This window comes from Eleginops maclovinus, chromosome 4, assembly GCF_036324505.1.
Source record: "Eleginops maclovinus isolate JMC-PN-2008 ecotype Puerto Natales chromosome 4, JC_Emac_rtc_rv5, whole genome shotgun sequence".
Taxonomy (NCBI): Eukaryota; Metazoa; Chordata; class Actinopteri; order Perciformes; family Eleginopidae; genus Eleginops; species Eleginops maclovinus.
In genome coordinates, this window is record NC_086352.1 from 5916281 (window position 1) to 5941222 (window position 24942).

At 41.8% G+C, this 24942-nt stretch overlaps 1 protein-coding gene across 3 annotated transcripts in view; it reads right to left on the reverse strand.

Annotated features, from left to right (window-relative positions):
• Positions 1-24942, reverse strand: part of LOC134863619 (AT-rich interactive domain-containing protein 3B-like) — a 76854-nt gene that overhangs the window by 24491 nt on the left and 27421 nt on the right. For all 3 annotated transcript variants that reach the window (XM_063882244.1, XM_063882243.1, XM_063882242.1), the window contains exons 3-4: positions 13453-13527; positions 12149-12221 (exon numbers count right to left, since the gene is read on the reverse strand). In XM_063882244.1, the coding sequence (XP_063738314.1) occupies positions 12149-12221; positions 13453-13527 (148 nt within the window). The remainder of the gene's footprint in view (positions 1-12148; positions 12222-13452; positions 13528-24942) is intronic.

Genomic DNA, 24942 nt, shown 5'->3' on the forward strand with positions numbered 1-24942 from the left:
TCAGTTTTGAGACCTTCATTAATAAAAACCTGCATGAAAGCTGGGTTTAGTCTTATAAAAGGAGCTGCACATAAAAGATACCTTGTTTAATTTAGTATTTAGATTTATTTTGCTCTTTTTTCTTTGAAACCCAAGAATTAATTGGTGCTTTCTGTGGGTTCGTTATCTACCTGTCTGACAGAAGGAACCAATTACATACACAACGATACACATGACGCCCTAAAGTTTGGTTTCATCCAGTTTAAAAGCAGTTAGAACATGTACCCTAAGTTGTTTTGTTGTGCAGTTTTTCCTTAAATATCCAAAGAAAAAATATATTCATATAAACTCAAGAAATAAGAGCAAGAAACCGCAATACAATATTATAAATACACATGATATAAAACATAGTAAGTGAAGTAAATGTCCAGTAAGAGTTTAAAACTGTATTTGTTTGGTTTACATTTTAAAAAGAGTTGCCCACAAACATTTTTTTAAGTAAGTATTCAGATTTATTTTGCACCTTTTTCTTAAAAAAACAAGATTTAATTGGCGGTTTTATCTGTCGGTTCGGTTTGTTGTGTATCCGGCTGATACATCCACAGACTGTCTTGTGGTGCATTCAAGTGATGTCAGAATAATTGGAAAAATTTGTTTCCGAGTGGGAAAATTCACATTAAAGCCAAACAGCACATCTAGGGTTTAACACTTTCTGAACACAAACTCAAAGCTGTTTTACTTATGCGACAATACATATTCTCTGAGTGTTGTATGACAGTTATTATCCCGCCTCCACCCCCAACAATACATCACATCCTCTTGAAATCCTGTAATTGTGTTTGCACTGAAAATACATTGAGGCAAAATGAAATCTATCAGCAGGTTTCAGAGACAAGGGCAAACAGCAGATGACAGCTATGACATTTACAGTGAGGGCGATGGGGATGGGTTCTTTGTTGACATATGCAGTGGTTATAAACACTGATGATACAGGCCCGTATTGTGAGGAACAGTCCGCGAGCAGAGACGTCAATAAAAGTGGTTTTCTTTCAAACAAGTCGAATTACTCAGGCGTGGAAACACTACAAATCTGAAGCCAAAACCACATTCTAATATACAATGAAAGCTATTGTTATGCACACCTGGATAGAAAAACCTGTTTGAACGTGTAAATGAAGGCCTATCGACTTCATAAAGGTGACGCATTAGGTATAAAACACCACATATAGTAAGTAAACACGCCCATCGACACAGCTTGCTCAGATATAGTGTGTGACCTCTGCTCTATATTTACATCTGACTGAGAGATCAAGTGAGAGAAAAGTAACCCAATAGGCCGGCCTTGTAAACGGCCATCTCTGATCTTTGCAGAAATGTCAAGAATGTATATGTCACAGCAACATGACAATGGCATGTTGTGCACATAATAGAGGGAGGGGCTTTGGCATCAACTGTAGATTGTAGTCACAAAAGGTTAGGCTTCAAGCTTTTTCCACAGTAGCGGCTTGAAACTCAGGTAGAACAAAATCTGAGAGATCAAAGAGACAATTAAGTCAAGAGCAATAAAAGCGTGTGTGTGTGTGTGTGTGTGTGTGTGTGTGTGTGTGTGGGGGGGGGGGGGGTTGTTAGAAACACAAAAGTGAAAAGAAGAAAACACTCTACTGGCACTGCTGGAATACCTTCCCCCACAAAACCACCATTTGTATATCAATTATTCACGCTGTGTTACCTTGAAGACAACTTTCCTCGAGGTAACTCAGGGCCATGTTTAACACAACTAGACCGACAAGTCAGCCTACACACTCTCTGGTCTTATCCATGCTCAAAAGTACAAGCATTTTTCTCTAAAATATACTCCATCCTCGTGCACAACTGTTGGAAATGTTAGGGTTAAAGAGAATAATGAATTCAGAACATGCACCCATCATGCATTCAGCTCTCAGCCTGTTAACTTCTGCTTTTGTTCAGTTGCGTGTACGAGAAGAGTTTGACCTGAAAAATTCTGCAGGAGCTCCAGCCATTAGCACGCTAGTTAGCTTAGCCGTGTTAGCAAACGTTAGCCTCAGTTGACAACAATTTGAGTTGGTTACGCCTGTGGATACACTTCAAACATTCCACCATGGCTTCACTCATATATGTCAACTAAAGGAGCTAACAGACTAGCCATGAGTGCTTCATTCTGCAGGGTTAACATCATAACATGCAGCCCCTCTCAATAAGGACTAAAAACGTATGTTCTAAGAGCTTTATCCCCTCTACAATCTGCCCAACATGTTCATTTTAGTCGGGCTGTTGTGCACAAGCTGCAATTCAGGAATTATAGGAGTGCAGTGTGCAGTTACATTTCCCTAATGACACATTTTAGCCCTCGCTCGTCAGGGAACTGCTTCCTTGGTGGATGACTAAAAGCATTTCCCACTCGCACATCTCTTCACTCTTATACAGACTTATGATAAACAACATTAATTCTGGAACATATGTATGAAGTAATTAGGGTGGTGGTGTCTCCTCTGGCAGGTGCTGAGGACTCCCTTCTAGCTTTACAGCAGCTAACCACTTCAATCAATGGACACCCGGCCTGACAGATACAGCCATCAGCTGACGAATCCCATTTGGGGGGCTTCAATCAATACTGGAGACATCAGCTGCTGTAAGCCGAAGGAGGACGACGGATATGTAGAAACAGGGGCGGGGGGGAGGAGGGGCACTCATCTTGGAAATTTCAACTCCCATCAATGCTAATTACTTTTAGGCTTTTTGCAATCCGTGACACGGGGTCATACATGTGCCTTTCAGGGACTCGGCTGATGCTCTTAATGCAGAGTGTCTTTAAGAGAAGGTCACACGCAGAGCAGGATGTGCTTTAATTCATAAGTTAGAAACAACACCCTCTGGTACGTCTCATTATTCACTGGATAGGAGACCAGATATGCATTAAATCGTGTTTTTCTTAGGTGTATTTTCCAGATTTGAAAGGCAATACAGCAAAAGATCTATCTCTGGGAGCTAACCAGACTAAACCTACTATATTATACATACATCTACACCACTTACGGTCATATATAATACATTTTATTGTGTAAATATGCACCAATTGTAAGCTTTAAATATAGGTATTTGAGCACAAATATGGCGGTATTTGATTTGTCTCGATGACACCCAGCCCTACCCTGCATATAAAAACCTTCTAAGTGAAAAAGGAAGGATGTTAACGGCGTAATACACCCAAACAGAAGGAAAAGCTTGTGGTGATTTCAATATAACTGCATGAGAAGCCAAGTGTTAAGCCTGGTTTTGCACACTTATCTACCATTACTTCAATGACCTAGCCTTTATTTAATCGTGAACCCCCAACCACAATATTCCCTCGACCAAGAGGCACCAATAACGTTTAGCAGCCGTGTTTTTCATGTCCACTTCTCCCCTGGAATCAGGCATCTTGTTTTCCATTAGGCGCCTCCCGCTCTCCGTCGCTGTGTTTCTTACGCAACCCTGCTGCAGGGCTGGAAGTGAGCTCAGGGCTATTGTGCTGCTGTAGGGCTCCTCTGGGGGCCGTAATGTGTTTCATACCATCCATCACAGGGGTGTGGAGGCCAGGAAGCATTGCTTTAAGAGCACACACAGGACACAGATGGAGAAGCAAGGCACGCAGATATGCAGAGATAGCAGAAGTTTGGGAAATTTGTGAATCACAGGAGGGCCCGACGTGGGAACGGCTCAACAAAGCAAGCAGAAAAGTGCATTTAAGTGGAAAAATATACGATTATTAGCCGTAAAAGTGATGTTTAGGATACTGTATTACGCATTATAATAGATTATATGGGATGAGAATCCGAGTATATCAGATATACCATCAGGGGGAAATTGGTTTGTTGAAATTCCTTCCATTATAAAATGAGTAAAATAAAAGAGTAATTAATAAATATAATATCTTTAGAAGGTAAGTTTGTGCAATAAAAGACAAAATAAGACATATAAACAGAGACAATGAGCCACAATGTCCATTAAAAGAGTGCCTGACGCTTCAAATATGGTGTTAAATGCTGTAGACTGCTTTTATGATAATGATTGTCTCCTGCCTCTTGGATAATTCCAGTATCATAACAGCGTTGTTCATTGGGGGAAATCAGTTGTAGAGATTTGCACTTCCCTCTTCTTAAATCAGCTTCAAACTTTCTGGAAATATAATAGTATTTAAATCCCACGTTCAGCGTCTTCCACTGAAGCCAAAACAAGGAGCATGGATCTGAGGAGGCGTGTTATTTTTACCCTGACCGATGACCTCGCTGGGAAGCATGAATCTGCTCGGTTACTTATGAGCGCCAGGCGATTACAAATCTCCCAGCAGCTTAACAGACTCAAATCCCTCCGTACAGTGAGGTCGTAATTAAAGATGGACAGCACAGTGGCCGTCCTGCGCTGTGGAAGAAGGCTAAATGACAGAGGAAATGGCATGGGAGAAGGAGGTGGGGGGGGGAGGGGGTGGGGATTGAAGAGACAGAGAGAGGAAGAAACACAAAGAGGCGTCTTGGTTGGTGAGAAAAAATTTAACTGATTGCACAAACACATCCCTTCTGTTTCGACCACCGTAGAAGACCTCCTCCAAAGGGCTGGGCGAGTCCTTTAGCTGAACATACTGTCAACAAAACCACTCAAATCTCTGGTCAGGAATCCTGAGGACGACGTGTCCAACAGGAATAGCCTTGATTTGCTAAACCTTCCTCCATTGTGGGATGATTGATGGATTGATTGGGATAAAAAATGACTGTTGCCGGGCAGTTTAAAACCATGTAAAGTTGAACTTACACCCCATATTTTGATCATTTGCCAGCCAATGGGTGGAGTTTACCAGAGATCATTTCAACAAAACCACTAAAATCTTTGATCACGCATGCAGTGGACGATGTGCCCAATAAGAATAGCTCCCCTATAGTCTGCGAGCAATGATTAGAAAGCAGTGGTTGTAAACGGTGTATCATTTGGGCCCACACCCTTTCCTGAGAGTAGGGGCCCTCGGCCACCACTGCTGGTCTCGTCACGTGATTACCCTCTGTCTGGTTGGGGAGCTCGGTCACTTTCAGCCCACAGACAAAGTGCTTTCAAAAGGGAAATGGCCTTGTCTCTACACACAAAAAAAAGCCTCCTTTAACCTCCCCTCCCTCACCCCGTCTGCCCTTTTCAGCCCCTCTTTTCTCCCCTTTCACACTTACAGACACGCGACGGTCACTCCCTTGTCTGCTGTCCGTCAGCGTTGGCCTATCACAAAAAAAGGGGGGTTTCTCCCCCCCCCCCCCTTTTTTTGGGGAGATCATTAATCATCCCGTGTAGGACAGGAGGCCCCTTAATCCAGCCCCTCCCCCCCCCCCCCACTGGCCTCACCAAGCAGGCCACAGTGCGGCCCTCCACCCCTATCCCCCATGGTGTTATCAAGTTTCAGTGGTTGTAACTGTAGCACAATAAACAGTGGGGGAGGGTGGAGGGAGGGGATGGAGACAAGAGAGGACAAAATGTCATTTCCTCTCTACGTTTTATTGGTGGAGGTAAACGCGCCTCCAAAGACTGAATCCATTTGGAGAATTGGCTCTCGAATGAGTCAGAGTAGTTGGAAAAAGTTGCACTTATTGGAGATTAAAACCATTACAGTCTACATCAATTACATCTGCAATGAAACACCAGGCAACGTGGACAAATGTGCTCAAAATGCCAAGTGTTGGATCGAGACAAGAGAGGACAAAACGTCATTTCCTCTCTACGTTTTATTGGTGGAGGTAAACGCGCCTCCAGAGCTGCATCCATTTGGACAATTGGCTCTCAAATGAGTCAATATAGTTGGAAAAAGTTGCACTTTTGGGGGGATACAAACCATTACAGTCACATTTAAATAAATCTGCAATCCAACAGTATCTAAAAGGGACAAAATGTTATTTACTTGCGGCATTCTGAGTTAAATACGCCTCCAAAACTGAATCCATTTGGAGAATTGTCTCTTGAAGGAGTAAGAATACTTGGGAAAAGTTGCTCCTAATTGGAGATTAAAACCATTACGATCTACCTCAATTAAATCTGCAATGAAACAGCATGCCAAATAGACAAAATGTCCTATCCTTGCAACGTTTTATTGCCACATTCTGAATGAAACACGCCTCCAAAGTTGCATCCTTTTGGAGAATTGGCTCTTTAATGAGCGGGATACTTGAGATAAAAACCATTACCAGGCCACCTCGAATAAACCCCCAGTCCAACCAAACGGTCCGATGTGCTCACCAGTGCTTTCGGCCGTGAACACGCCCAGGTGCTGCCCCCTTTCCAGAAGTTGTGGGGTGTTAACTAAAACGAAAATGAGGCCGTATCAAAGCGCCAGAGAATGTTCCTATTGTACTGAGCTGTTTGTACAGAGGGCCAGTTTGAGGCTGACCGGGGGGAGTAATATAATGCATACATGGATCCCCCAGAGCCCATTCATGGTGTAATTGGTGTGGACAGAGCTCTGGGTCTCAGGGTTACAGTTAGAGAACTTCCTCTAATGTCCTGCTGGGAGGCCACTCTTCCCACCACGCAAAAACAAACCCAGCACACAGTGAAGAAACTGCAGCGCTGACTTTAATTAAATGTATTCTGTCAATGAGTTGTTTAAAGCAATGAATATTAAGTTGGACTTATTTGAACTTTGCAGAGCGGATTAGAGTTTATTTGCTCCAAAACGAAGACATCCAATTGGAGAATTGGCTCTTTAATGAGTCAGAATAGTTGGAATAAGTTGCTCCTAGTTGGAGATTAAAACCAGTACAGTCTACCTCAATTAAATCTGCAATCCAACAGTAACTAAAATGGTCAAAGTGTCATCTCCTTACTATGTTCTGAGGTAAACACGCCTCCAAAGATGCATCCATTTGGAGTATCGTCTCTTTAAGGGAGTCAGAATTCTGTGGAAAAGTTGCTCCTGATTGGAGATTAAAACCAACACTTAACGTGCACCCAATGTCCTTTTTTTTTGTGGAATTTCAAATGCTTTGCTTGGATCCCCCTTGACAATTGAATGGATTGACGTCTCCTGGAGATTTATTGGGACAAACAGAGCCAGGAGGTTTAACGGCGAGCTGCAGCTTAATGAGACTTCCTCATGATAATCGTTATCTCCCCTTCCCTCCTTCTCCTTCCTCTAATTCTGCACATGTTCCTCCAGCCCCATCCAGACCACTGCACCTTAATGGCAGGGACTAGGCCGGCTTTACCACTTTATTACTATTAACAGACTTAAATCTTACTACGGAGGGATTTCCCCCCACAAATAGCCTCCAAAGCAGCGATGGAGCACCATGTGGTCCCTCTTAAGCTGAATCTACACTTCCCATTATGGGTGTGACACTGGGATGGATGTAGCCTTTGCTTGACGGCAACGTGTGGGGTTTTTCAGGCTGGAGTCCAAGGAGCTAAAACACTTGTCTCATACACCACCCCCCACCCCCCCCTCCATGTGATTCCACTGAACAGGAGCCTCTGTTTCTGCCTCTGTCCATCACAGCCTTCGGCCATTAATCATCTCAAGTGGACAGCGCTGACAGGCAGTTGGCTGCATCACTCTTTTTATTTTCTGCTTTCTTTATTGCGGCGGCCGTATAGAGCCCCTCCCCCCCAAACGAGAAAGTGGCCCGGGTGTCAAGCCAAAACAAACATTCGCCCATCTGCTGAATCCAAACGTTTGAGGTGGGTTGAAGGCGTCAAAGCTTTTTTTTTCTCGGGGAGTGAGACAGCGAAACCCAGTAATGGAGATGATGGACGGAGGTTAATATCCTCCAGCTTCACTCTTTGTGAGGAACCAGATGCATTTACATTGGATTTACAAGCCCTGAAGACCCTCCTCTTTAAGCATTTGTATGTTCCTTAACCCTACATCATAACTCTGCTTCCTGTGAAATGAGAGAAATAACTCCATTAGCTTCTGATCGGTCAGATAATTCACTCCCAGCTGGTTTATAAAGCCCTGAATGCTTTATTATGATCTCCTGACACATAGTGAACCATCCAGATCTCTCCGGTCTTCTGGTTCAGGTCTGCTTTCTGTCCTCAGTTTAGTTAAAACTAAACATGGAGAAACTGCGTTTGGTTATTATGCTCCGAATATCTGGAACAAACTCCCAGAAACCTGCAGGTCCGCTGCAACTCTTACGACTCAAATAACTCTCCATATCTCAGACTGCAACTTTTATTGACTTCTCATGACTTTATTTGTGTGTCTTTTGACTGAAAGGTTACACTTTGAGATGCTTTGAGGCTGCATACATCAACTTGCCTTCCAGTAAACAAAGCCGTGCTCTCAGCAGAATAAAGCCTCTTTTTTTAGGAGGTCAACGTTGAATGCAGAAGGGGCCCAGCAATGAATGTTGGACAAGTCGACCCAAAGAAACAAGAGCCACGTTGAATGAAGGTGGGGAGAGGATTTGTATGCGTGTCTTCTGCCATTTCTGCGATTCAGAGCCCATCAATGGGCCCCTTTACGCACAGACAGGCTTTAGGACAGCTGCTAAAATTCCTCAACCATTAACACTCACACACACACACACACACACACACACACACACACACACACACACACACACACACACACACACACACACACACACACACACACACACACACACACACACACACACACACACACACACACACACACACACACACACACACACACACACACACACACACACACACACACACACACACACACACACACACACACACGCGCCTGTTTTTAAGCGCGGAGGCAGGAAATGGGAATCCCTCGTAAGTTTTCCTTCCGCTGCTGCTTTCCTCTCAAGGCCTGGAGGGCCCCACGATGAGGTGGGAAAAGCACTCCACCATTTGTGCCCCCTACCAACCAATCTGCTCCCCAGAAACAGGAGGTGTTTTCAAAGCTTTCTGCTTTTAAGATCAGGCAAATGAAGAGGCTGGCTTTTCCCATTTCACCACTAGGCATTCCCAGCTTCTTCCACATAGCGGGGGTTAAATTAAAACGCCTTTCCGAGGACTCTTTCATTTAGGAAAGAGCGCAGTAATCGGGACCCCGTGTGTAAGAAGTGAAATGGAAGGAGGGGTTGGTAATTAGAGGGTGCCATTAACTGGATCTTAGCCAGGCTTGCTCTTCCATCTCTTCCCCTCTTGGCACTAAGAGCCAAAATGGGAATCCAACTGAGCAATTTGTTCCCTGTGATTAAAATTCTGGTTTGGAGAGACAGCAGAGGTCAGCCAAGTATCTCTTGTATTGAGGGAGGGGCGACAAACTCACTTAGAGGTGGCGGAAATTATACCCTACCCTCCCACACAACGGTATATCAGGTAGAGCAAAGTCAGTGCAGTCTAACGTTCACCTTTCCAGTAATAACTGCAGGGACGCGTGCCCTTTTCACCAAACCATAAACCCCTTTTTCCATCTCTCACAGTATTATTTTCCCCTTTGCCTCGCTCTCGTTCATTATAGATGAGCTCACTGGAGACAAAGTTATATTTGTTACAGCGGTTGTCGGACGCTGACCCCTGAACCCCGGGTCACATGTAGAGATGATGACACTTGATCCATGCAAGCCGAATCCACTCAGAGTAATTCCTTCTGGAATAATTGAGCTAAGTTAGACAAATATAAAAGCACAGAAGTTCTAATTATATCACGTTTTGTTTTCCTTGCTTTGAGGTTATATGCTAATTCGTATTTTAAGGCTCTTATATTAAGTTTATTCTTTTTCATTTGGCTTTTTATCTGTATCTGGCTGCTGTTAATGTCCCCACTTTGGGAAGAATAAAGGCTTTCTGGTTCCAATTTAAATTATAATAATTAAGGCACGGTGTAGATGAACATAGGTCTCAATTCTCCTGGCCATAACCAAATTTAAATTCTCAATATTACCCCAAAAACCATCAAAATATGCCTAAATCTTTTGCATTTGCCCCAAAGCAAACTGGAATCCCTTTCTTTCTTACTTAACTCACTTCATACTTCAAATGTATCGTTAGAAAACACGTCACCACCGGCAAGTTCAAAAAACAAATGCCTTTGAGATGAAGGAACAGGAAGTGGTGATATGCTGATTAATTTGGGGGGTTTGAGGACTCATTCCTGCACCTCTCTGTAGGGGTGGATAACCAGAAAAAGAAAGAGCCCAGAGAAGAAGCAGCCCCTGGCCTGGTGTGAGCAATCGGGGGTCTTGTTTGCAGGGTGATGTATTAAGAGGGAGGGACAGATCTGTCATGGCCCTGTTAGCATCTCTGTCCGGTGGCAGACGCTGGGAGGGGTGGGCTGACCCTTTACTCGCGCCGGCCAGACGGAGATATCCATCAAGATCACTAAAATGCCCCCCATATGACAGTAGCTAGAAACACCAAAGCACAGGGGAGAGACAATCATGCACACAAAGGGGCTATACCATTCACCGAGGAGGGGTGGTATGGAGGTCATGCCTTGTTTTCTGGTTATCATCTCTATTTACCACTAACCATGTGGAAACTAGGCTGTGCCTGAACCACCATCTTCTTTTCCTCAAATCATGGGAAATGTAAGCGTGGAATAAGATTGATAACACTAGATAAATGTCATTACCTTTGTCTGTCTTTAGAAAGTGCTTAAAGCATCCCTTCCTCTGCAAAGCTTATTGGAGTTTCCCATTGAACATGAAGGCGATGATGAAATCCACCCGAGACGCACTCTCTGGAAATCGAGCAGCCATTCGAGGAACGAACGATCCAATAGACTGGCAGCCATGGTCCACAAGTAGGGGGGGGGGGGGATCTGGCTCCATTTACGCAAATTAGTGCACCATCATCATCCGTCACAGTCTGACAAAACAAACCACGTCTCACATACACACCGCCAAGACCAAACACTATGAAGTATGATCCACACACACCATCATCACCCATCACAGGCTGCCAAAACACAGCGTTAAAGTATGCACGACTGTAATAACACTGGGATTCACCTTGGTGGTGGGGGGGGGGGGGGGTAACTAACTCGCCACCAGCAGATTTGTCTGATGGGAGCGTAATTTGCATTAGCGATTGCGCTCGGTGTCGAAGCGGCTCGCGGGTCAGCTGAGCTCCCCGGCTGTTGGCCAACTTAACAAGTTAGTCCAGATCCTGGTGGCTCTCCGAGGCTGCGGAACCACAGGATCACCAGAGGCAGATCTCACCTGCTGACCCCTCAAAGCCTCTACTCTGGGGAGGGGAATTAGTAAAGGATTTCTGAGCCAGTGAGAGTTAGAGCCTGTTTTTTGAGCTAATCAGTGACAGCCATGGGACATATAATTACATCCAGCACATCAAAGCCAGATAGGGAAAGAAAGAAGGGTTATAACGGTGCTTTCTGTATCCTCTATCTACCAAACGTTCTTCCTGTTATTATCAGAGAGTGTCCATATGTGTTTTAGGATATTGGACTGTATAAATACACTTTTATTTGATCCTTTCTGGTTTAAATGGGCTCCAATCGTTGGACCAAATGAAGGGTTTTTGCTGTAGAAGGAGCACCAATCAATCTGTAGTGGAAATCCAGATGCTCACTCAAACCCCTCCTCACACGAGACAGGAAATGACTCTGAAGAAATGGAAGTCATGTGGTATTTGCTTTTTTCCACATAGGCAGAGGGAGGGAAATTAACTCCAACCAATGCCACTTGTAAAAAAAAAAGGGTATTTCTGAGGGACATAAACACTGTGCATGCTGTGCCTTGTTACAAAACCAAAGGTGTTGCAGTTTTCTTATTTAAAATGTATATCCAAATGTCTACACAAGGCCATAGGGGTCTCATTTTGCCCACCAGATGTTTTCTAGCAGAGTTTAGACAAACATTTGTACTTATTTTGTCGCTTAATTGTGATGTAACAATGCTCTCATATCCACTATAATGAGCAGAATTAAGCCCCATTTTTCATCTAAAAGTAAAGCTTTAGTTCACGTTTGGCAGTTCAAGCCTTTCAAGGGAATCACTTTGGGTAAAACACTGTTCAGGCAACCATGTTTGTAGAAAAGGACTCTAATGCAAATCCCAGTTTAACCACCAAATGTGATGGTTCTGCACAACCCCTGGATCCGACACGAGCTAAATGCATCTCTGCAGCAGAGAGCCTGAAGTGAGGAAGCATCTGCTGCTGCTTAATAAAATGTGGATTTCAGAACTCTTACCTCTTTTCTGCATGAAGGTGAAGAGGTCGTCCAAAAACTCCTTCCTCTTGGGGTCATTATCCAGTTCATACAGCTGAAAGAGAAAACAGAAGCTCATTAGGACTGCTGCGTGTCGCCGGCAGCCACCTGTAGTTTTCACTGCGTCTGGAGGACTGTAGTCCTGAGCCAATCAGCAACAAGGTACAGCTGAGTGTTCAGGCTTTTTACCTGTGGCCTTTGTTTACTCCACTACATTTATCTAATACCTTTAGTTGCTAGGCAGATTAGGATGAATGATGGTAAATATAATGAACCCTTAAACCAGACTACTACTTTTACTCAAGCACAAGACCTGAGTACTTCTACTTTACTCAAGCACAAGACCTGAGTACTTCTACTTTACTCAAGCACAAGACCTGAGTACTTGTACTTTACTCAAGCACAAGACCTGAGTACTTGTACTTTTACTCAAGCACAAGACCTGAGTACTTGTACTTTTACTCAAGCACAAGACCTGAGTACTTCTACTTTACTCAAGCACAAGACCTGAGTACTTGTACTTTACTCAAGCACAAGACCTGAGTACTTGTACTTTTACTCAAGCACACGACCTGAGTACTTGTACTTTTACTCAAGCACAAGACCTGAGTACTTGTACTTTTACTCAAGTACAAGATCTGAGTACTTGTACTTTTACTCAAGTACAAGATCTGAGTACTTCTACTTTACTCAAGTACAAGATCTGAGTACTTCTACTTTACTCAAGTACAAGATCTGAGTACTTCTACTTTTACTCAAGCAGCTATTCATTGATTTATAAAACAAAATCGGTAAAGACTTTTTTTTCTTGCTGTTTTTATTATCATCATTTAAGTTAATTTGAGTTATGCTTTTATTTTGAAGGCAGCTTGAGGCACCAGGTGATCAAGAACAAGATCTGAGTACTTCTCCCCCCTCACCCTCCAACCTAACCTCTCCTTGTCCTGCCTGATCACATTCAGTGTGTTTGTGTCTGCATGTTCTCTGCAGTACAAACACGGTTTGGTTATTCACTATCACACGGGAACAGAACATACATGCATGTCAACGGCCAGCTGACCGTTAGCTCTTATCTGTGTGCAGCTCTGAACAGACGAGGTGAGGCAACATGTAACATGCAGAGACGTATTGCAGTAGACTCTGCATGTCAGGAACGTTTCCAAAGGTTAACACAATAACACTCTCCGCTCTGAGAAAATGATTGTTATTATGTAATCGCTGCAAAAAAAAGGGCTTTTTCGGGGGGTTGTTTGACGATTAAAAGCATCTGCTCTTCAAACGCTCACCTTGGCGAAGTCTCTGGAGGCCTCTCCTCTTCCTCTGTTGCTGTCGGCCTCATCAGCCCAGCCTGCACTCCCATTCTGCACCAAGAGAAGAAACACAGAAAAAAGGTCAGAAAACAAACAGGAAGTGGAGAGGAACACCTACACGGGGTCTGAAGCGGAGCTCAGGTGAGTCTTTAGAGAAACAAGACTACTTCTTAAGGTGATTTTTGAGTCTGAGTGTAATGGTGAAAGCAGAGGTCGAGACAGGAAGCATGTGGAAGAAGTGCATGTCGTGCAACCAGGTCCCCAGGTGGATATAAACCAGCATGCTTCCTGGCTGCACCATCAATTCAGCTGCACATTTCTAATTGGTTTAATGGACTTTGACCTCCAACATGTTTCCTTGAATGCAGGACGAAAAACAGTATGTATTTACTTCCCATTTATACTTTTTGGCCCCACAGAAAAACCCGTATCAGACTGCATGAAACAACTGCACAGTGTTGTTGTTGTTGTACAGACTTTGGATACCACAGGACAACCACTTGTTTGTAAATGTAAACAAATCGTCCGTCCCTCAAACTGCACTTTAAAAGACTTCCTGTATTGTGATATATAAGTGAAAAATGCACATAATAAGTTAGAAATAATATTTTAAGGCTATTTCCTTAACGATGAATCAATTGATCAAGGTATTTTTTCGCCTACCATCAATCCCAGTTTCTCAAATTCTCTAAAACATTTGTTTTCTCAGAGGAAAATCCCCCAAAAATCCATTATATTAGGATACTGTGTTTTACATTGGATTTCCCCAAAAAAGTCATGTGACCAACATTGCGCAACACCAACACACTGATATATACTGAAACTCAGAGAGTGCATTTTTCCAGGGGTTGCTGGAGGAGTAACCTCTGGAGTTATTGTGCCCCTGAGCTCCTGTGTCCCCCTCCCCCCTTCATCCTCAAACATCTCCATTTGACCTAAACCATCTGCATCTGGGCCTGCACCCCCCCCATGTCTTCCGACCCAGCTGGATACAAGGGCCCCCCATCCCTCAATCTTAACGTAGCTGTGACGGGTGGCCAAGTTCATGGAGTGTAGCTGGCTGTCAGGAGGGGCCAGGGGAGGGGATAGGCTGGTCAGTAGCCACACACACACACACATTTACAAAGGCCTATCATGGATGTGTGTATGTTTGCGAGTGCAGGGACAAGGGGGGGGCCCCACAAGACGGGAAGGAAGGAAAATAGGGGCAGAAAGGGGTGCACGGTATGTGCCGAGCAGGAATGTCTCTTAAAGACAAAACCTATAAAAGCATCAGGAATCAAAACAAGATCCGTTCGGGGGGTGGGGGGGACGGGGACGTTAATAGCTGCTGCACGGGGTCTGGTTTCAAAAACGGGAGCCCATTGGTCAGTGGCAATTACAAGGCCCTGAAACGAGAGCCGCGGGGGCAAAGGTTGTCAAGGCCCCTGAGAGCAAGTCATTTTCACCCTCTCACTCTCTGGACATGTAACGCTTGTCAACATTCGAGCTCGCTAAACAAATACCCGTCAGCCATCAAGCCGCAAAAACCCCTGTGCACACGGGATGTTTCAGGGGGGAGATAACACCTCAAACCCCCCCTTTCTAACCAGAATAGTTAACGAGGGGGGGAGATAACGTGGATTTTGACAAAGAGATTCCAAAATGCTGAATAACCCGACGTTAATTAAATCTACTTCAAATACAGACCATTCAATCAGACACCACTAAACTAAATTAGTACATGGGTTTATTCAGATAATATTCCCTTCTCTATCGACGGGGATAATTCCTGGTCGTTTGGTCGATAGAAAAGTCGGAAAAAGGTAAAGATTTCCATCCCAGTTTCTCAAATTCTCTAAAAATGTGTTCTTTTTCAGACGAACATTCAAATATATGTATGAATTAAAACACAAAAACAGTACAAACCTCTATTTGTTTGGCTATTTCCTTGAGGATTAATCAATGGTCAACATATTTGGATGTATTTTTGGGCTGCTTTGGAGCCCAGCTTCTAAAAAATGTGTTTCCTCGAAATAAAATCCAAATATATTCACTGTAATACGAGAGCCTGAAAAAAGCTATTTCCTTAATGGTTAATCAAGTATCGAGATATTTAGCTGCATTTCTTTGCCTATAACACTCCCAGTCTCTCAAATTCTCCATAAAAGTGTTTTTTTCAGACAGAAACTCAAAGAGATTCACGATAATATGAATTAAAACAGCAAATATCTCTATTTTTGAACAATTAACCTATCAAGATGTACTATCGATGTGTCACCAATCACTGCAGCTCTATTTGAAGTCCGAAGTCCAAACGTTCAAAGACTATTTAGACAAATTCACTGTTTGATTACTCCTCAAAAGAAAGAGTTCAATGGAAATTCATAGAAGCCACTTTAGAATCCAGTTAGTATTTATAGTGCTGACAGTAGTATTTACCATCACAAAATATAGATATCTCTATTTCTTTGGCCTCGATTGATACTGTAAGGATTCTGATTCTGTATGATATAAATTGTAGTTCTTGATAATGATTGGGTAAACCTGTGTGTATACATTTCTCAATTTACCAAAAATAAAAAGTGTACATTTGTTATTTTATTATTATTGTTTTATTGAATCTTTAATTCATTGATGATTCTATTGTATTATTATTTGTATTTAATTTGTAATTTATTTAACTAGTTTATGATTTGTTTTGTTTCAATAAAGCTTTTTGCTCCCTTTATTTATTCTCATTATCTACGGCGCGTCATGGAGGTTACATCAGTGTGGTCATGTGAAGGTATATAAACTGTATAGACATATACATTTGGACCTTTGCACACAATTTGACCACCTCTGTTAACCTTTAACCATTATAAATGACTATAACAGGAGATAATTCAGATTGCAGTCATGCATAATCTCACGTGCTGGAGAAAAACTGTTGCATTCGGCACCTTTTATACATGCTGATCCAATGTCCCAGAGGTCAACGCTGCAATCTGACGGTAACCAAAACAAGCAGCCATAAAGAGGCATGGGAATCATTCGTCTGGTGTGCAAGATGTACTTCAACAAAGGGAAATACAACTTCCGTGTACAAGCATTAATACTACTTAATAATGGTTGGGTAAACCTGTGTGTGTGATTTGCCTCGTCCATTTTATGTGAATTATTAACGGGATTTAAAGAAATATTTCCTTTTTTTTGTTTAATTTAATTTATTATTTTTCATATTTTAATTGTGTTTATTAATTCATTTTGTTTATGATTTTATTTCATTATTCTTTTAAATACATTTGTCATCTGTCCCTCTTTGCTTTTTTGTCCTTTTATCTGCTCTGTACCTTTGCTGTGGTAGCACTGTACACCTCCTCACTGCAGGATGAATACAGGATTTCTGAATCTGTATTATATTAATTGTACTTCTTTATAATAGCTGTATAAACCTGTGAGTTTTTAAGAATGTCTCAATTTATTAAAATATATACATTTGTTTTTAATTTTAAACTTTTTTATATTTTTATTTAATTACATTTTTGTTTATTTTATTATTAATGTTATTTAAATTAATATCTTCTTAGTTTTTTGCCTTTAACTGATGCTGTAAATGTTCCTGTTGCGAGACACTTAAACGATTTCTGATTCTGTATTATATAAATTGTAGTTCTCAATAATAGTTGTTTAAACCTGTGAGTTTTTAAGAACTTCTCCATTTATTTAAAAAATACTGTATATTATTTTATACTTCTTTATATTTTTATTTAATTTTCTATTTATTTTATTGTGTTATTATAATAAATATGTATGTTCCCTTTATTTGGGCTTTTTGTGGTGCCTTTTATCGGCTCTGTAAAACTCCTCACTGCTGGACGAATACAGGGTTTCTGCTGCCGTTTGGAATCCACTAGCGTATGAGCTGTGTGTGTGCAAACGAGACACACTGATAGTTATACTAACTATATTTGGAGGTTTGTAATGTCTTCTACAATCTATTAATCACACCTCTCCTTTCTCTTCTCCAAACAGTGGAATTCACTCATCGCTCAACGAGACAGTCAGGAGGCTTTCTGGCCTTGGATTTGCGAGGGGAACACAAAGATTACACTCACACACACACACACACACACACACACACACACACACACACACACACACACACACACACACACACACACACACACACACACACACACACACACACACGAGTGCAGGGGTCAAGGTGTTCTTAACATCCACGCTGAACGAAGGTCCAGAGTGACAAAGCGTCTCCGATCAAACCTTTTTTATATTCTGCTTCATCCTCCGTCAGAGCTTTTTCTGAAGAGCTCAAATTTAAACGGAATTTGGACAAAACTGCCCATCTTTTTTACACAGATTTAGGAAAATGTACTGCAATTCCGACCGTATACTCTCACTGATCATAAGGGGATGAATATATTTCATTTTGGTGCAGTTACAAGTTCCAAATACTTAACACTTATTGATTAAAAATCAACTCCATTGATAAAAGTAGAATGAAAGTCAATCAGAAATGTGACTTTTTAAATTGTGACGTATGTAGACAGCCTTGGAAGATGAAGATATAATACGTAATGTGATAATTATCAACCTATTATCTCAAAACACCGGAGATCTCGCAACGCAAAACCATAAACCCAAAGATATCCTCTCTAATATGACACAAACAAGATCCTTTTCCAGAATTGAGAGCCGCCTTTCTGGCCATTTTTGTATGAAAACGGCTTCAAGGACTTATAGATCATCAAAAAGCTTGACTTTATTTCCTGATATTCGACCAATCGTTGCAGCTCTAGCGTTCTCCGTCGAGCCCACGGTTCCTACAGCTTGAGGCGAGTTGGATTCAAATGATTTTAAAACCACTTTGAATTCCATTTAAGTCTTAATGTTGCTTAAACGGTGTTGGTTCCACTATCTGTATCTGTGTAGAAAGGTTGACTTTAGGCATTAAAAGGATAAATAAACACAACTTTTTAGATAAATGATGCCTTTTTAAGACCTTTTAAAGGCTCCCTAGGAACCTGGTGTTCCAAGGAGACAGAAACTTAACATTTATTTAAATAAAAACGCTTGGATCTTAAAAGCAATGGGACTTTGGGTGTAAACGACTCCTTGTGATTGGCTGTAGGGCTTTTTTAAATCCTGCTGTCACTGGTAATTACACATTAAGGTCGAGCTGCATCCATAGCAGAAGAACGCTGCTCTTACTGGTTTCACAAAAAGCTGGGTAATTGGGAACTGGAAGCCTTGGGCCACGAATAGACATGTTGGCTCTTGAGTCGGGCCCTTGGTCAGCTGAGGAATGTTAACACTATGTTGTGTTTTTGTCGAGTTAGAGTGGATACTGATGTTTTTTTGGGAGCACTCCTTATGATCAGTCACCTCAGCCCCTTCATCACATCCAGCCGCTCCGCCCAGGAAAAGACTCCTTTAAAAACAGAAGAGCACCACACCCTGAATGCGTGCATTAAAGGGGCGTAGAGAGCTCGGGATCGCCTGATATAACTCATATATAACTCGTGTGTTTGTGTTTCTGCAATTCAACTGTGGCTGAGATTATTCTTTAACTTAAACAAACAAACATAAACCCTAAAATAAAAGGCTTCTGAGGCGAAAGGTGGGACATCTTACGCAGGAATACCATTTTACTTATGCTGATCAGACAATACGAACACTTTCATTCGCCTTGATAAATAAATAAAGATAAGCCTTTGAAGATGCCAAATCCCACCTTCACCTGTCCACCATTAAATACCTGAACACCTGGAGCCTGAAGCTGCCTTCAAAATAAAAGCACAGCTCCATTAACTTAAATAATGAGCCAAAAAAAACAGCAACAAAAGAAGAGTCTTCACCTGTTTTGTTTTATACTACTCAAGTAAAGTAGAAGTACTCAGATTGTGTACTCAAGTAAAGTAGAAGTACTCAGATCTTGTACTTGAGTAAAGTAGAAGTACTCAGGTCTTGTTCTTGAGTAAAGTAGAAGTACTCAGATCTTGTACTTGAGTAAAGTAGAAGTACTCAGATCTTGTTCTTGAGTAAAGTAGAAGTACTCAGATCTTGTACTTGAGTAAAGTAGAAGTACTCAGGTCTTGTTCTTGAGTAAAGTAGAAGTACTCAGGTCTTGTACTTGAGTAAAGTAGAAGTACTCAGGTCTTGTACTTGAGTAAAGTAGAAGTACTCAGGTCTTGTTCTTGAGTAAAGTAGAAGTACTCAGATCTTGTACTTGAGTAAAGTAGAAGTACTCAGGTCTTGTACTTGAGTAAAGTAGAAGTACTCAGGTCTTGTACTTGAGTAAAGTAGAAGTACTCAGGTCTTGTACTTGAGTAAAGTAGAAGTACTCAGGTCTTGTACTTGAGTAAAGTAGAAGTACTCTGGTCTTGTACTTGAGTAAAGTAGAAGTACTCAGATCTTGTACTTGAGTAAAGTAGAAGTACTCAGATCTTGTGTTTGAGTAAAGTAGAAGTACTCTGGTCTTGTACTTGAGTAAAGTAGAAGTACTCAGATCTTGTACTTGAGTAAAGTAGAAGTACTCAGATCTTGTGTTTGAGTAAAGTAGAAGTACTCAGGTCTTGTACTTGAGTAAAGTAGAAGTACTCTGGTCTTGTACTTGAGTAAAGTAGAAGTACTCAGATCTTGTACTTGAGTAAAGTAGAAGTACCAGAGTGTAGGAATACTCTGTCACAGTAAAAGTATTCTAAATGTTCCTCCAGTGAAAGTAGAAAGTACTCTCCTCTAAATGTACTTAAAGTAGCGACAGTAAAAGTAGTCATTGTCTGATTGGTCCATTTCAGAATAATATCTCTGATATGTTTTATAATGATTGATCATTAAAGTGTTCTCAGAGCTGGTAAAGGTGCAGCTAGTTTGAATGGCTTTGTATACTGCAGGGTAGCTGCTGGATTTACTGCAGGTGAACTACAGTCTGATTTAAGGGATTATATTTACCATCAGTAATCCTAATCTGCCTAGCAACTAAAGTACAAATTAAATACATGTAGAGGAGTAGAAGTACACCGTTTACCTCTGAATAAAGAGCCTCTAAATGGTAGTAAATGTACTTAGTTACTTTATAGAGTGTAACAGAAGCCTGCTTCCTCTCTGTTAGCAGGTTTACTGGCCAGGCGGTGGGTGGGCTAATCACATTATGGCCATACGTGCCCGACTGGCAAACGGCCAAATCAGGGATAAGAATTAGGTAGATGACCAGAGGAGAGCTGGAGCTGCTCACCACCGAGGGAGGGGGTCAAACTGTCCACACACTGACAAACAAACAGGAGATCTGAACCTAAGGGAGCCTCTTTATAGGGGGTTCAGGTGCAGAGAGGCAACTGGTTGAGGAGTTATTTTCAAAGGACAGGGTATAGACACGCTTTAAGCTGCAAAGGTGAACTTACTACCACTCGCTTAATTGATCAATTGATTTCCATCTTTTTTAATAATCGAGTCGTCGCTTTGAGTTTTGTTCAAAGATAAAACTAAGATCCTCTGATTCCAGCTTCTTACACGTTAATATTTTGGGGTTACAGAAAACAGAAAGTCTTGGGAGCTGTGGACAAAACAAGACATAACCTTGGGCTTCAAGGAACCTTTAACTTAACCTTTAAACCTCTTTCATTTGGTATTACTGCATACTCTGTACTTCTACTGCATACTCTGTACTTCTACTGCATACTCTGTACTTCTACTGCATACTCTGTACTTCTACTGCATACTCTGTACTTCTACTGCATACTCTGTACTTCTACTGCATACTCTGCACTTCTACTGCATAGTCTGTACTTCTACTGCATAGCCTGTACTTCTACTGCATACTCTGCACTTCTACTGCATAGTCTGTACTTCTACTGCATACTCTGCACTTCTACTGCATAGTCTGTACTTCTACTGCATACTCTGTACTTCTACTGCATAGTCTGTACTTCTACTGCATACTCTGTACTTCTACTGCATACTCTGTACTTCTACTGCATACTCTGCACTTCTACTGCATAGCCTGTACTTCTACTGCATAGTCTGTACTTCTACTGCATAGTCTGTACTTCTACTGCATACTCTGTACTTCTACTGCATAGTCTGTACTTCTACTGCATAGCCTGTACTTCTACTGCATACTCTGTACTTCTACTGCATACTCTGTACTTCGCATAGCCTGTACTTCTACTGCATAGTCTGTACTTCTACTGCATAGTCTGAGTATTCCTACACTCTGAGTACTTCTACTTTTACTCAAGTACAGTACCTGAGTACTTCTACTTTTAGTTCAGGACCTGAGTACTTCTACTTTTAGTTCAGGACCTGAGTACTTCTACTTTTAGTTCAGGACCTGAGTACTTCTACTTTTAGTACATGACCTGAGTACTTCTACTTTTAGTACAGGACCTGAGTACTTCTACTTTTAGTACATGACCTGAGTACTTCTACTTTTAGTTCAGGACCTGAGTACTTCTACTTTTAGTACAGGACCTGAGTACTTCTACTTTTAGTACATGACCTGAGTACTTCTACTTTTAGTACATGACCTGAGTACTTCTACTTTTAGTACAGGACCTGGTAATTCTACTTGTCCCCAGTACTTCTCCACCTCTGGAAGTACTCCTCTCCTCTCCCAGCTGTGAGCTTTGGGTTGTTCCCATGACCCTAATGTCACACAGCACGGCGCAACCAGTACACATTCTTTGCATATCCCTCCATCTGCACCGGACAAACTACACACAACACACTCCTACTGCTTGGATGTCGATACGTAGCTCGGGGGGTAATTCTACGCAGCCATTATAGAAAGATGTCTCGAGTGGAGCCACCATTTTAGTGAGGCCAGGCATGCCGGAACAAGAAGGGTTAATGGCTGCAGCTCGGGGAGTGGGGGATGGACGACATTGATTGCCCAGGATGTTGACAGCACTTCTCCAATTTGATAGTGGAGCTGTTATTAGCTGAAGGGGGCTCGTTCTTAATAAAAGCATCACAAGCTTGTGTGTGTGGAGGTTGCAGCTAAAAGGAGACACTCATTGTTTTGGAAGAGGTCAATTAAATAGTGTGTGAGGCTGCCTTTTATACAGATTACAGGCTGGGTTAGAGACTAAATCATCTGATCCAAGCTTCTTAAACGTGGTGTCTTTACAGGAAACAGAATACCTTAGAGTTGTGGAAAAAATAAAACGTATCCTTGGGATTTGAAGAACATTTTCCAACCTTTTTGGGCACTTTATAGACCAAACACCGAGTAAATTGATTGAGAAATTAATCAGCTGATTAATTGACATTTGCCATCAGCCAACTAGATCCCGTGTGAGGCGGCGCTGAAGTGAAGCAGGTCGCTCTTACTAAATGAGATTCAACCCTATTGTCACTGTGCAAGTACAGGTACAAGCCAATGAAATGCTGTCTCTGCATTTGACCCATCCTAGTGTTTTTTTTAGGAGCAGTGGGATGCCATATGTACGGCGCCCGGGGAGCAGTGTAGGGAACGGTGCCTTGCTCAAGGACACCACGGTAGCACTTGCTCCATCGGGGACTTGAACTGGTGACCTTCCAGTTCCCAGTGCCCCTCTGTTATACAGATCACAGGCTGCAGGGACGGCAGAAAAGACCCCAGAAAAAGGTGAACAACGGCTGGAAACGGTGGTTGTTTTGCAGCCGGAGATGAAGAGAGGCACGTGCCACATTAGAGCCCCGTTAGCCCCACTGTCCCAGTTCGCCCTGCACAGATCCCCGCTGCAGACCCCAGTCCCCGGGGGCCACAGCCATTGAACAGGAGGCGGATCAATAGCCCTGGATGTGCAAACACAGGGAAGTCCCCAGCCCACCCCCCCCTCCGGACGCAATCTCACAGCACACGTCAATACTCATCATCCTCAGTCATCAGGAAACCGAGGGCCGGATCACAGAGACCAGGGTCAGAATCAGATCATTTATCCATCCCATAAAGAGGACATTTCCACAGTGACAGCAGGTAGAGACGGAAAATAAAGAACAGCAGTATATGAAAGCAGAGGGGGGCGAAGTGTTCAGACGCTTTGCCTCAGTAAAAGTATGCAGTACAGTCAAACACAAGGAAAAGTCCTGCATTCAAAATCCTACTGTAGTAAAAGTACAAAGTCAGCTAAATGTGCTCAAAGTATTAAAGTAAAAGTACTCATTGTGCAGAAAGATTGCCTTTATCATGTGACATTACTGGATCATATTATTGCATCACATTTTACTGCTGAAAATGTGGTCCAATATTTAGGGATGTGTTGAAAGAAGCTGAAGCTGTTTAATAAATGCAGTGGAGTAAAGTTACATGAATTCCCTTTCTAAATGTAGAGGACGAGGTTATTTTTATATAGTTTTATTTATTTGATAGGTTTCACTTGTATCGTTTATTTGACCATTTTATTGAAAAGATTCCCTTTTTTTTAAGTTGGTGTTTTAATCATTTGAACCTTGTTAATGTTATTATTACATTTGTATTATTCATGTCTAACTTTGGTTTTATTTTCCTTTTATTCTGTATTATATTTATTTTATTTGTATTGTTTTATATTCCTTGTATTTCATTCTTTCAATTTGAATTATTATTGTCTTAATTTTATTTATTTTTATTATTATTGTTTTATTTTAAATCTATTTTTATTATTATTGTTTTATTTTAAATTGATTTTTATTATTATTGTTTTATTTTAAATTTATTTTTATTATTATCGTCTTAATTTCATTTATAATATTTTATTTATTTATTTAATATTTAACATTTTATCCTATAAAACTGGTTTGAAAATAAAGCTAATTATTAAAGACACACCAGACCGGACACACCAACTTGCTTTCAGCAGCAGACAGTAAATAATAATAGAGCACATAAGCTTTGTTGTAAACAGTGGTGTCAAAGTCTTGTTTACTTTTTTAAACAAGTCTTAAAAGGCTTCGGTTATTAAGGCGTCTTTGTTTACATTTTTGCTGTTATTTAACAACACCCTCCACCTCCCCGAAACCAAACTTTGACTCAACGCCGTCTGAAGGTTTCCATGGGAAATCCTCGCCAAATCTCGCCGGGTAAACAGTCCCACCGTCGCTCAACCAACACAAAATACAGGCACACACAAGAAGAATCCCTATAGCAACGTGCGCTTGTAAATCAAGTGTGTGTGTGTGTGTGTGTGTGTGTGTGTGTGTGTGTGTGTGTGTGTGTGTGTGTGTGTGTGTGTGTGTGTGTGTGTGTGTGTGTGTGTGTGTGTGTGTGTGTGTGTGTGTGTGTGTGTGTGTGTGAATGCTTGCGGAAAATAAGTGAAATTCAGCCACATTCCTGTAGAGCAGCAACAGGAGAGCAGCACACACTCATCCCACAGGTACTCTGAACCTCTCACTCACAGGCTCCTCTTTTCTAGCCAAATTGCTGCCTGTCAAAACCGTTCAGCGAGGGAAATCTCTTCAGCAGACGCAGCGGCGGTAATTTAATCACAATCGAGGGCCTGCAGCAGCAGATCTGGAGCGCGG